Source organism: Acanthochromis polyacanthus, chromosome 7 (genome assembly GCF_021347895.1).
Source record: "Acanthochromis polyacanthus isolate Apoly-LR-REF ecotype Palm Island chromosome 7, KAUST_Apoly_ChrSc, whole genome shotgun sequence".
In the NCBI taxonomy this organism is placed as follows: Eukaryota; Metazoa; Chordata; class Actinopteri; family Pomacentridae; genus Acanthochromis; species Acanthochromis polyacanthus.
The window spans coordinates 35,397,314-35,410,779 of NC_067119.1; the positions used below are offsets into that span (position 1 = coordinate 35,397,314).

General features: G+C 46.0%; 1 protein-coding gene across 1 annotated transcript in view; it reads left to right on the forward strand.

Moving 5' to 3' along the window:
* Window positions 1–5,814, forward strand: part of LOC127534725 (uncharacterized) — a 53,577-nt gene extending 47,763 nt beyond the window's left edge. The window contains exon 2 of the mRNA XM_051950706.1: window positions 1,537–5,814. Within this exon, the coding sequence (XP_051806666.1) occupies window positions 1,537–1,790 (254 nt within the window). The 3' untranslated portion in view covers window positions 1,791–5,814. The remainder of the gene's footprint in view (window positions 1–1,536) is intronic.
* The last annotated feature ends 7,652 nt before the right edge of the window (window positions 5,815–13,466 follow it).

Here is a 13,466-nt window from a genome sequence, read left to right on the forward strand (position 1 = left end):
ATAAATAGATGTGCATTGAGACCATCAATTAGTGCAATACAGACAAGAGCTTTGGCTCCAAAGTCGTGGTTGACCGTTTCTTAATAGATAAATAAAGAGCCTAGTGCAGTAGTGCAGTGTGTGCAAGAATGTGTGTGCCTGTATGTGTGCGTGTGTGTGTGTGTGTGTGTGTATGTAGGGACGTGTGCATGCATGTGTGTTTGCGGGGAGAGGTGGTGATGATTGAAGCCTATACAGAGATTAGTACCTCAACGAAGAGGTTTAACCAGACCTGCGGAGAAGCGCAGCCAAGAAATCTATTCCTACCAAAGCTACAGGCATGGGGGAATGATACAAACCAGACGGCCCTACCAGAAGTGATGAAGCTGCTGGGCCCTATTCAAGGCAAAGATGACAGCAAGAACCTCACCACAGACATCTTAGCCTGGGTTGGAGAAATTGGAACGAACGCGACCGACAACCAGACCACTTTGCAGACCTGGAGAGAGATCCTTGAGGCAGAAGACCTGACCAACGCGACCACGATGGTGGAAGACTGGCAGACCTACTCTGAAGAAATAGGAATCCGGTACTGGATCAGGAAGGGGACCAGGGTCAAGACAGGTCAGTGTAACTGGGTTCATCCAAACTCAGAAACCCCAAGATGGTACTGCACGAAGGCGTGTGTCCTATGGCCGGGACAGACAACCAAAGGCTACTGGAAATCTGAAGTTGTGTACGCAGCACCCCACAAGAATGAGACGTGTACCAGAATCCTCCCGTCAGACGGGATGTTTTGGGGATACTATAACTTCACTTGTGATATCTCACCGCCTCCAACAACACAGCCACCAAAGGTGACTGAAACCTCAAGAAATGCAACCCAAGCTCCAACCACCATTATCGCTGAAACAGGTTCAGATTCAGCCACCCAAATACCAGCACCTGGGGTGAGTACAACTACCCAGAAAGCTACCATGCAGTTAGTAGATCCAAACTTCAAGCCAAGAAGAAACCATCGCCAGAACCGCTATTGGGAAATAATTAAGGCTTGTGTAGCAGATAAGTTCTTAGCCTTAGACCCCTGCTACTGGAACATGCTTGCAAACTGTAAAACACAGAATTATCTGGTAATAACTCCAGCTACGCACCTGATGTTCTACGTCACTAAAGGCATGTATGGACCAGAACCACGGGCGCACCATGAGGATTGGCTCAACAATACCTTGCCCTGGTTATGGATAGTTCCAGTAAAACATTTTAGAGGAGCGTTCCCGAGGGGTTATGCAAGAACAGGCCAGGGCCTGGCGGGACCAACAGAAACTGACATGTACGTGCAGAAGCTTCCTACGCCACTAGAGTTGATGGGGGTCCCAAGAGGGGATTTCCAGAAGATTGACCAATGTGTGGTGAAGAAAGTAGCAGACGCGCTGGACGGAGAAGAGTATGTGAGTAACGGTGCCTCGCCCAGATGCCCATTATGGCAAGAATGGAACAGGTACTATGGTACATGGACCTACAACTGCAGCGGACTGACGGCCAACGAGACAGTTAAAGGTATTCTACAAGCCTGGAGTGAAGGACACACCAGGAGTGAATCCTCTACCTGGTGGGGCCTGCAGAAGCAAGAGATCCAGGAGTGGGTAGTTCCATGCCTAAGCCAGACCAGCAACTACTGGGTAAAGTACCAATATTTGGCTACAGTCTATTCCAAAGAGAGAGATATTTGGCCCGGTGTATGGAGTAAGCCTGAACCTTACGTGAGTCCAAGGCCATGGCGTATGGTGTGTGACAGAGCCAACACGACATGACATCGGCCTAGCCAGACAGCATTGCCAGGGGGTTCCAGGATGGGAAGACCACTGCCAAAGCCACTATGGAGAAGACTACGCGACCTATGGGTTGGAGGTGAAATGGGTTAAGAAGAGTGGAAAATGGAGAAGAGACATTCCTGAGGGAGTGGGATGTGCTAAAGCAATTCTGGGTCATCAGATGATGAACAGAAAAGAGGTGAACGGAAAGATCATTCCACACGTAGCAGATCCAACTGTCGCCATAGCAGAAGGACACGCCTTCAGAAAGAGCCTTTGCGAAGGTAAAGAAACCAAAGGGTTCGAGTGGTTGGGCCCCAACAGAATCTACAACAATGGGACCTGCCATTCACCAGAAGAGCATTGGATGCATTGTGGTCAAGGAAGAAAGGAGCATGAATGCACCTGGTGGGAAAGAGCCACCTTGACGGTGCAAGGAACGTTCGAGACAGCCATAGAAACTGTGGTTGAGACCATCGAAGAAGGAGCTTCGGTGGTAGGAGGGTGGATCAAGAGTTTGTTCACCTGGTTATGGCCATATTTACTGATGGTTTTGGTAATAATCATCATAATGGTCATAATCTACGCAGTCATCAAGGGAGGAATTGGAGCCGCCTTCATTTCCTGCCAGAAGAACGACCACGCAGGCGCGAAGGAGGAGGCTAAGCAGTCCCTCCTCCGGAAGGAGGCGTGGACTACAGTATAAGAGGAGGAACACGGACGCGCCTCAGCCATTTTACTTGCTGAGCTTGAACCAGCCATAGCTAAACCAAGGACAGACTAAGAAGTGACCGCACCCTACAACAAGAAAAGAGGAACCATGTCTGCTACCCCTGATACCAACAGCACCCGCTACAATGTAAGTGACTTCACTTTGCTTTGCGACAAAGCCAGCTTCAGAGAATGCATGGAGTTTTGGGCTATTGAAGTCACCTGGATCATCCACTGCTGCACCGGGGCATGGGCCCTGGACCAGCCGCTGAGAATCGTCACCCTGATCCTGGGGCTAGCTAAAGAAGCCCTAGTCAACGTCTACCGACGGTGTGGCCTGAACACCCTGTCCCTGTTTATGACCTACATCCAGGGACGTGCCAGGATTGACACCACCCGAGTCGGCCTGCTTAAGGGAGCAGGTGTAATCTCCTGGGCGATATTGGATTTCGCCGCCCTGTTCTACAGCCCCCTGAAGTGGATCAGCGTCGCCTACGAAGGGTTGCTAGTGGTGCTGCTGTTAGCATATCTAGTCACACTAGCAATGGCGCTGCAAGAAAGAGGAAGAGGGCGTTGGCTGCTCAAGCTAGGCGCCATTACTCTTTGGGGCGTAGGCTGGGGCATTATGGCAGTAATGTATTGGCTACTGATAGATAGAGGGGTAGTTGGAGTGGTTTGGTTCATGTTGTACGGAGCCCTCTTTCCTCGGAAGGAGGGAGAAGCAAAAAGTCCAGGACGCACACCACCAGTGGTCCTGCAATCCCCTTGGAGAAGCAGAATGGCACAAAGGCGTGCCCAAAGAGATGACAGGGCTGAATAAGAAGCAACACCATGTCCTGTTTTGCTCGCTAGCTTGCTACGCTATGAACATTTATATATATATTAAATGAAATCAAGAGTTTCTATGTCTGCTTAAATTCCAGATGAGTGCAGCCTGCGTTAAATGTGGGGGTACAATTGAAGAAAAGAAATGCCTCTGGGATGTCTCACCTACCTTTTGGTGTGAGACCTGTTACAAGGAAGCCTTCCCTGTTACCACAGCACAAGGCATTTTTTGTAAGAAACCTGAGGCTTACCTCCCTAGTGTTGTCCTGGGACACCACATAAGCATACAAACCACGGCCATGCCGATGGGCAGCTCGATGGTCGCATATCAAGCTAAGCCTGAAGAATGGTGTCAAGAAAGTCCGACTGGGTATTACCTCCCAGTCTATGTTAGATTCTGGAAACTTCCAACTGGAGAAGGCGTCTCCACAACCCATGTTGCAGACGGAAGATGTGTCACCATAGGGAAACCATTGAAATTACCCGAGTTACCGATAACTCCGATCGAATCAGCGATGCCAGTAGTTGAGAGGCCCCCTACTCCGCCGAAAAAGACGGTTGGACGGTCCCAAGGCACGCAGACTGAACCTCCACCACAAGAAACGGAGGTCCAGTGGAACTACAGCCAGGAACTCAGTGAAATACTGGAGATGCCACTCCCAGTGATGGAAGCAGAATGTCAACTACCTCCGGTTCTGTCACCCATACCATCACAGCCTCCGACACCTCTAACGGACGAGCCGCCTGAGATATCGGAGATACAGCCAACCCCTGAAATATTGGGGTGCCAAGACACGCAGCCTACTATGACGGTCCCAGACGCGCTAGTGGAAATCGAGCGCGCCATCGAGCAACTTGCGATGCCCAAATTGGCTGCTGTGCAGGGTATCCAACGACCAGTGACGCCTGCAGTGGCAGTGGTGCAGGGCGTCCAACGACCTGTAATACCTGATTTATCAGAATTACAAGTGATCGACAGCTGGGAGCAGTCACCTGGAGAGCTGTTCATCGTTGAAGAAGTTGTCACCACCACTGACACCCAGATGCAGCTTGGAGACCTGCTGGATCTCACTGCACCAGAGGACGATGGTGACCTCTTTCCCTGATTGCTTGGAGTCGCTATCTGTGACCTCAAGAAGGGGGTGTCAAGTAAGATGAAGATGTTGAGGTCTCAGAGAGAACTCAGGCTCATTATGGCCCTAAGGTAACAAAGGTTTTGAAGCAGACAAATAAAGATCTTAAGAAGAAACATTATAAGTTAACCATATGATTATGCTTGCTGAAATGTATATACATTTTTGAAGTGTTGATTTGATTAAAGTAATGATTCAGATGATTTATTATGTTCAGACTGAGAGGAATGATTTAAGGAGTGATTCTGTGTAAAGTAATCCTTGTTTAGGCTCTGTGTGTGCGTACAGGCCTCATAGGCTTTGTGTGTCCAGGCCTTAAGAAAGCAGAAGTGCAGAAAACAACAATCACCATGACTCGGCAGCCACAATGACATTGCAGCCTCCTCGGAAAAAAGGGAAGTTTGGGAAAAACCCAAGAGGGCTGGCTGAAATGTGTGTGTTAAACAGAATGTGGGCACTGTGTATTTGCTGTAACAACATGACTTCTGTATTACTGCTGTATGTGATGACAAGTTGATTGCATAAGTTAGACGGTGTCAGAGGGCGTACCTAGCCAGTTTTGTGTGTCCGGAGAGAGTATAAGAATGGGAGAGCAGAGACATTATACGGGAGATGTTCGCCGGAGCTGCGAGAAGAGCTGCAAAAGGGAATTTGGCCGGAGTTCTGAAGAATCTTCAACTTCCTCTATTGCCCTAGAGACGGGAAGACAACGCGGGACTTAGGCTCCAGAGATCGCTGAGGACATCGTTGGAAGCAAAGTCTTTTTCTGACTTTGTTCAACAAGCGAAGACCACACTCTGCCAAACGGAGAGTCCTAAGAGGTTCTGCAGTTATCCAGAAGAAACCAATAGAGGGGAGAACCGACTACACCCGAAGAGGCAAAGGAGGCAACAGCACCGGGCTGTTCCCCTCCCCGGGGCTGGGAGACCCAGTGACCCACTACAGCCTGAACAGACGAGGGTTTTCCACCACCACCATACCACAGAGAAGACAGCTGGGGCGTAAGCACTAACGTTCCAGCCGATTCCAGAGATAACTGCCAGACCACGATTGGCTTACAGGACTCCTCCGCTCCCCCCTGCCGAGGGATAAGATCCTTTTGTCCACAAAGAAGACATCGTACCGAGTCCTCTGGACAACTGAGGGCTTTTCCCAGACGCAAGTCAAGACCGAGTGATACGGTAGTGGCCACGCTGTTCGCTCTCTCTCCTAAATTTAATAATTAGAGAAGATTGTCAGGTACGCTCAATTAGTTACTTTAGTATCATTTTTAATCAGAAATAATTAATTGTTTTAATCATGAATTGATGCTGTGCCCTTGCTAAACTTGCTTAATAAAACGCTTTATTGCATTTAAAGAGAAGCCTAATGAAATCATTATAAACCACTGAAAATCTGCATAGTGGTAAAAAGTTAAGTTGATTATGTGCATTCAATCCAATGGTTCTTAAAGGTTACTTAGTCCAAAGTACGAGTGTTTAAACATTACCCCTGAGATTAGTTCTTTCCAAACCTCTAAAACGAACCCAGGAATAGCACCAAGTGCATGCAAGTCCTTAGAGAGAAGCTGACCGATAACGAATGTGAATGATAGATCAATTCTACTACTTAGTAAGGCTGCTTGGTGGGATAGCATTTATCAGATAAGAGGGGTGAGACATTCGGATGCAAGGCAGTTAGAACCTGGGCGAGTGTCTCTCGACTCCAGCTTAATTTATTCTGCTGAAACCTGTTAGGTGGAATACTAATGGGCAGATAGAATCTAACCCTTTAAACGGAGAGCTGGACCAAATTTAACCTGTGGTAAGGGTTAAAAAAGGCTAGACTGGCGAACAGGATGCTTTCCACCGCCCCTTGGTAGAAGCTCTTCAGGACTGGGCCTCCCAGACCAGCACGCCGCAGCTTCCTGAAGAAGTAGAGGCACTTGTGGGCCTTCTTAATCAGCTGGAAGGTGTTGTGGCTCCAGGTGAGGACCTCAGACAGGTGTTTTCCCAGGTATCTGTAGGTAGAGATCACCTCCACGTCAGGGCCATCGATGTGCAGGGGACGGGGGGGTGGGGTGTGTGTGTGTGTGTGGGGGGGTCTGGCTCTGCGGAAGTCCACCATCATCTCCTTGGTCTTCTTGATGTTGATGCAGAGGTTGTTGTCTCTGCACCAGCCAACCAGCAATTCTACCTCCTCTCTGTAGTGGGACTCATCGTTGTTAGTAATGCATCCCACCACTGCTGTGTCGTCCACGAACTTCACTATATGGCAGCTCAAATGTTTTGCAGAGAAGTCGTACGTGAGCAGGGTGAACAGGAAGGGGCTCAACACACAGCCCTGTGGCGAGCCAGTGTTGATGGTGATTGGGAAGGAGGTGGTGTTGTGAATCCGGACAGTTTGGCGTCTGCCTGTCAGGAACACTAACCACATCCACAATACCGTGGCCAAAATAATAAGCAAACATGAGAACAGAGAAATAGGTACAAAAAAGCAGTAACGCAAGCAAAAGCACAAGGCAAGTTACAAGCTGAAGTACTTAGCTGGCAGCCAGAGGTAAGGAAGAGTAGTCAGGGAGTCTGGGTGCAGAGGAGGAGTGAAGCAGGACTTGTAAAGGTGTTGAGCTGGTACAACAGGTTGCAGATCCAGGGAAGAGTGATGCATGGGGGAGTCGAGGTCCAGGTGGACCATGAGCGTGTCGAAGGATGGCAGCGTGAGGGACATGGTCCAAGCAGGGAACAAACTGGGTAACTAGGCAGAAGAAAGGGTAGGTTAAACCAGAGCAAAAGCAGCAAGCAGAATTACTTCACCTGGCAGCGAGCGCCCCTATCCTGTCGACTGCTGGACTGGGAAACTGGCAGTTTTTCTGAGATGTTCCAGCTGTAAGTGTATAGCTGCTCTTATTTTTGGTTTTGCCCCACTTGTAATTTTAGTATCATGTGTGATTTAAGTACAATTTGAATTCATGAGCAAATTTTTATGTACTTTGAAGCACATTGAGATCCAGAAAAATGTGAGTTACTACAGATAATGGTGAAGTCATTAAAGAGAAAAATAAACAAATTCACCATTTCCCTTTGAGCAAACACTTCAGTGACATGGGGACTTGCTTTTTTGTCCAATTTTTGTAAGGAAGTAGAGAGGCCATTATTTGACCGTATAAACAGATTCAGAACCATTAAAACCAAAGTAATGCCTGGACAACATAGTGACATGCACTTATGTGTGTGTAACTGTCTAAGAGGAAAGGCAGGGGACACCCATATGAGCCGGGTTCTGCTCAAGGTTTCTTCCCGTTAAAAGGGACTTTTTTCTTGCTGCTGTCGCCCTATGGCTTGCTCTGGGGGTTCAGGCATGTGGACTGTGCAAAGTGTCTTGAGACTATTTGAATTGTAATTGCCGCTATGTGAATAAAATTGAATTGAAATTTAAGAACGTACAAGGAAAGTCCACTTGATTTCTACTGGAGCTCCTATGGTTCTTTGGAGGACTTATTCAATTCTCACTGCCTCAGTAGAGCCTCAAATATTCTAGTGGACCAATCCCATCCTGAACATCAACTATATAATACACTACCCCACTATCCTTCAGCAGATACCTTATGTCCATCAAATCACAGACAAATAGACTGAAAAACGGCTTCTATCCCAGAACCGTAAGAGAGCTGAGCTCTGCCAAACATTCAACATAACTACTACCTTATGCATCTTGTATTTATTTACTGAAGGTACACATGTTTACACTATTTTTTACATGCAACTGCACCTTGTATATATATTGTCACCATTTAAGCCATCCTTTTTCATACATGTTCAGCAATGTGCAAAATCAGTTACACCACTGTTTTTATAATTTCTTATGCACCCAATAAGCTACATATTATAGGATAAGCTTCTACTGTGTTCATAGATACACGTGCACTTTTTTTCCTACCAGATACTGTGTTTTAACTTATACTAACAGGACTGCTGCTCAATTTCTTTGCAATGACAATAAAAAAAATCTATTCTATTCTATTCTATTCTATTCTATTCTATTCTATTCTACTCTATACTCTACAGTGCTGATGAACTTCCAATGACTGTAGTCTGTAAGGCGGTTGTGAGACACTGACCATACAATCAGTACAATAATGTCTTTCAGTAATGCTGGGTTCTGAAAACAACACAATCCGGATTTCTTCATTTGTGCTTTGCAGTACAAGCCTTTATTACAAGACAATGTGCTGCACTTTCCGTCTCCCTCCCTGGAGACTGTTTCTTGTTTCTGGAGACTGTGTTCGTAATCTATTTTCTCATTGAGTTATGTGAACTGTTACACAAGAAAAACCTTTAATTCACAGAGGGAGCACTCACCTATTCCACTTCATTTAAATCCAAACCAGCTTAATCTTTTTAAGGAAGAAGTTCTACTGTCTCCCACAGGTGTATTAATAAAGGTGGACACTTATTTTATTTTATTTTTTTGCATTTTAAGCAATATTTCACAATAAATCATCCATCCATCCATTCTCTATACACCGCTTTATCGTCACTAGGGTTGTGGGGGGTGCTGGAGTCTATCCCAGCTGACTCGGGTGAAGGCAGGGGACACCCTGGACAGGTCGGCAGTCTGTCGCAGGGCTACATATATAGACAAACAATCGCTCACACACCTACGGACAATTTAGAGTAACCAATTAACCTCAGCATATTTTTGGACTGTGGGAGGAAGCCGGAGTACCCGGAGAAAACCCACGCATGCACAGGGAGAACATGCAAACTCCATGCAGAAAGATCCCAGGCCCAGGCCGGGATTTGAACCGGGCATCTTCTTTCTGCAAGGCGAAAGTGCTAACCACTACTCCACTGTGCAGCCCACAATAAATCATATGTTGATATTGTGAACACACTAAAATGACTCCAAGACATGTCTGGTGGACTGATACAATCCATCCATCCATCCATCCATCCATCCATCCAGGCAGGCAGCAGACAAAACAGGTCATTCCAGAAGTCCCTCTCCCAGCAACACTTTCCAGCTTTTCCTGGGGGCTCACGAGGCGTTCTTAGGCTGGACGAGATACATAATCCCTTCAATGAGTTCTGGGTCTGACCCAGGGTCTCCTCCCAGGTGCACTCCCAAAGGAAACCTCCCCAGAGCCATCCGAATCAGATGTCCAAACCACCTCAACTGGCTCCCTTTGACGCAAAGGAGCGACAAATCTAGTCCGAACTCCCTCCGGATGTTAGCCTCACCCTATCTCTAAGGCTGAGTTGTTTGTATCTGCAATCTTTTTCTTTTGTTCACTACCCAGACCTCATGATGTAGATGGACGAGATATTTGAACTACTTCACTTGGGGAAGCAACTTCCCCCCAACCAGGTGGGAACCATGACCTTGGACTTGGAGGTGCTGATCCACATCCCCACCGCTTCACACTCAGCTATAAACCGCTCCAGTGCATATGAAGGTCATGGTCTAAGTAAGCCAACAGAACCCCATCATTTTCACAAAGCTGAGATGTGATCCTGAGGACCCTGAACTGGACATCCTCCCACGGCTGCAAAACGCTCAGTGATACAATACAGTGCAAGCAGTTTAGGTCCCAAAAGTCAATTGAAATTATCTATCTATCTATCTATCTATCTATCTATCTATCTATCTATCTATCTATCTATCTATCTATCTATCTATCTATCTATCTATCTAAGTCAATTACTGTATGTGGTTTAAGGGCGTTATGAAATTGTGTATTACTGCTGACTGGAAGATAAACTGCCCATTGGGAATAATAAAGATTACACTAAATCTACCTACATAGTTAGTTACAATATAATGCACTGGTTGTACTGTGCAATGGTTTCTGGCATTTATCCACCCCTCAACACCATCAGGAGGATGTCGAACTAGTTCAAAATTCATTACTACAATACATCATTCAAAAGAACAGTTTTTTACTTCAACAAAATCGAGGAGTCTTATAACTGATTATCTAACCACAGAGCTCTGATCTCAACATTCTGTCTTAGATTATATGTGGAGGAAGAAGATACAAGAACTCTGGTAAGTTCTCCCAGATTCTTGGAACAACCACACTGGTGCTGTTTTAACAGCAACAAATTGATATAATATTGATATTATTTTGTTGTAAGCTAGCTATTTAACTAGCTTTTACTCCTGAAAAAAGCTAACATTAGCATGGATTAACAACTGTTTGCAAACAACAAATAAAACATGGAATAACGTGTAAGCTGAGCTAATCAGGCCTTTGACAGTTTATTACCTATTATTGATGAATATGTAGCAGAAAACTATAATAAAATGAAAGAGAAAGTTTATTTTTCAAATCCAAAAATACAGGATTCCCAGATGGAAGCCCAATTAAATGAGGCACAGAACTGCTTTGCAGCTTGAGGGAGACTTACATGCTGTTAGGCATATGGTTTTAATGTCGTGGCTAATCTGTGTATGTGGCAGTACATCACAATACCATCATCAACAAACTTTCTACAGACTTTTTTCCTGGGTCTGACTTTGTGTGGGTGAAAGAGATGGAGAGCTAACACATAATCTTTAAGACTGTAACCACCTTCTGTAATTTAATAGGCATTATTGTACCCTCACTCCCCACTGACAGCACTGCAGTAACTAATAATGCCCCCATATCTTGTGTAACACCTAGAAAAAGAAACACCCACTTCCTCTTTAATATGTAAAACTGAGATAATGTGTAAATGTTTGGGGAGAAGTGAATGTCTCTTGTGAAGAATAATTTATACGTTACCACTTTTGACATGCTTTTTCTCATTTTAATTGAGGGGTTTTGTTGAGGGGGTTTTAGGGATGCCTAAAAACCCCTTTTCACTACCTTTCTCCTCTGTCTCTCTGCCTCCCTGTCTCTCTGTTCCTCTGTCTCTGTGTCTCCCTTTCGGTCTCCCATCCGCTCCTCTACCTCTGTTTTCCCCTGCAGTATGGTACCTGAGTGGAGTTCGGCTTCTCAGCTGACTCCACTCAGGTAATCAACCACATCCACGGGTCCCGGGCAGCTGGAAGACATCATGATGATTACTCTCCTGCAATAAAGACCGGCTGAACCTTCCACTCCCTGCCAGATTGTCAAACCTGACTACCACATCAGTTTGCTCTCTAGCCATGCTGTTTTCGTCCTACGTGTTTAAGGGACAAACCTAATGTGTTTTCTTCTCTCCTCTTCACCTAGAAGATCCAGCTGCCCGGATTCCCTCCTGCCTTGCCACCCCAAACCGTGACCCTCTCTGGTTCCCCGCCTTGGCTCCCCTCTGCTTCGTGTTCCCCCTCTGGCTTCCCTCTTTTGGATCCCTCCTGCACCGTGTTCCCCTCTGGTTCCCCGCCTTGGTTCCCCTCCTGTCTCGTGATCCCTGACCGGACCTCCCTGACCGGCCGACCCTGACCGGACCTCCGGACCCCCCTTGGCCAGACCTCCCGGCCGGACCTCCGAGTCTCCCCGACCAGAGCCCCCCTTTGCTCACCCGTCCCCAGCTCCGTCACCCCTTCCCTGGTCTCCACCTCACCTCACCCTCCAAGGACCCCTCCTGACCTCCCCACTCACTCCCCCCAGTGTTTCATGGCCCAGGCAAGCCTCGCTTTCTTATTCTAATGTCTTAGCAATTTCTTTCTTGCTGCAGCTTGACCTGTCAAACCTGCAACTCCAAATCTTCTCTTCACAGTTGGAACTGAGACTTCTTACTATGACCACTGTTAAGCTGTGCTTGAAGCTGTTGTCATGTAAGCCGCCTACCACCAAGCTGTTGACTCTCAGAAATTTGTCTTCCGATTCTGTTGTGGCTTTGAGTCTTCCAGATCTCCCTCTGTCAGAGTGCCCCCCAGTTTCTGAGTTCCTTTTGATGGTGAAGAAAACTGTTCTCACTGACATCTTGACTTTCTTTGCCATCTTACTGTCGGAAAGACCTACATTTTTAAGTGTTATGATAGTCTATCTCTTTTCTATTGTTAATTGGCTTTTCCTCATCATTTTTACAGTAACATACTACTTTCTGTAGTACAGTATTGTTCAAATAATGCTCTAGAGTGTATGCTGCCATGCTGTGTTCCAATGCTACTTTTATGAAGACAGAGGGGGTTGTAAGGAATAGAAAGAAAAGTTGTAACTTAACCTCCATTCTTGCAAAACAGCTTTAAGTTGTTAACCCCTTTCTTGTTCCATGAAAAAAAGGGTTTTTTGTATAACTCTGAAATGTATATTATTTTTCAGCTTTGGGTAATCTTAGGTTTTTTTTTTGTAACTTCTGGCAGTTCACCACTTACCTTTGCATCAGTGAAAATGGCTGAGGAGCAAACATACAAAGGCAATACAAGGTTTTTGGAAATGCGACTGTTACTGTAACAAAAAATGTAGTTTTAAGATTCCTTCAGGCAAGGAAGCAATTGTATGAACATCATGTCTCTCATCAAATTATCAAGATAAAGCCTTCTTAAAATTTTACTCCAGGGCACTCAGGTAGCTCAACTGGTTGAGCAGATCACATGTAAACAGAGACTATATAGTCCTCAACGCAGTGGCCTGGGTTTGATTCCAGCTCAAGGGCATTTGCTGCAGGTCTAATGACACTCTTCTCCCTTCTTTCTTGACTAACCTGCCTAATAAGGCTGAAAAATAAATAAATAAATAAAAAATTTGACTCAGACAGCCAGCATTTATTTTAAGTTATCCAGATTAATTCAGATTCACAGTAGCCATCGAGAACAGCCTTATTTTGGCAAGACTTTTTAAAATCTTCTGCTGGGACTGATGGTTCGAGAGTGGTTAAAGGGGGATATAAGTAGTTTTAATGGGAGTTTTTAAATGGGAGTGTGGGATGATACCAGAAAACCTGGTGAGAACCGATGCTGCATGGGGAGAACCTGCAAGCTCCACACAGAAAGATGCCAAGCTCTGGCTGGGACGTGAACCTCAGTAGATGTGAGGTGATGATGCTAACAACTGAGCCACTGTGCAGCCCTAAAACCATTCCAAAAAAAGTAAATGACATAGACGGAACATTGA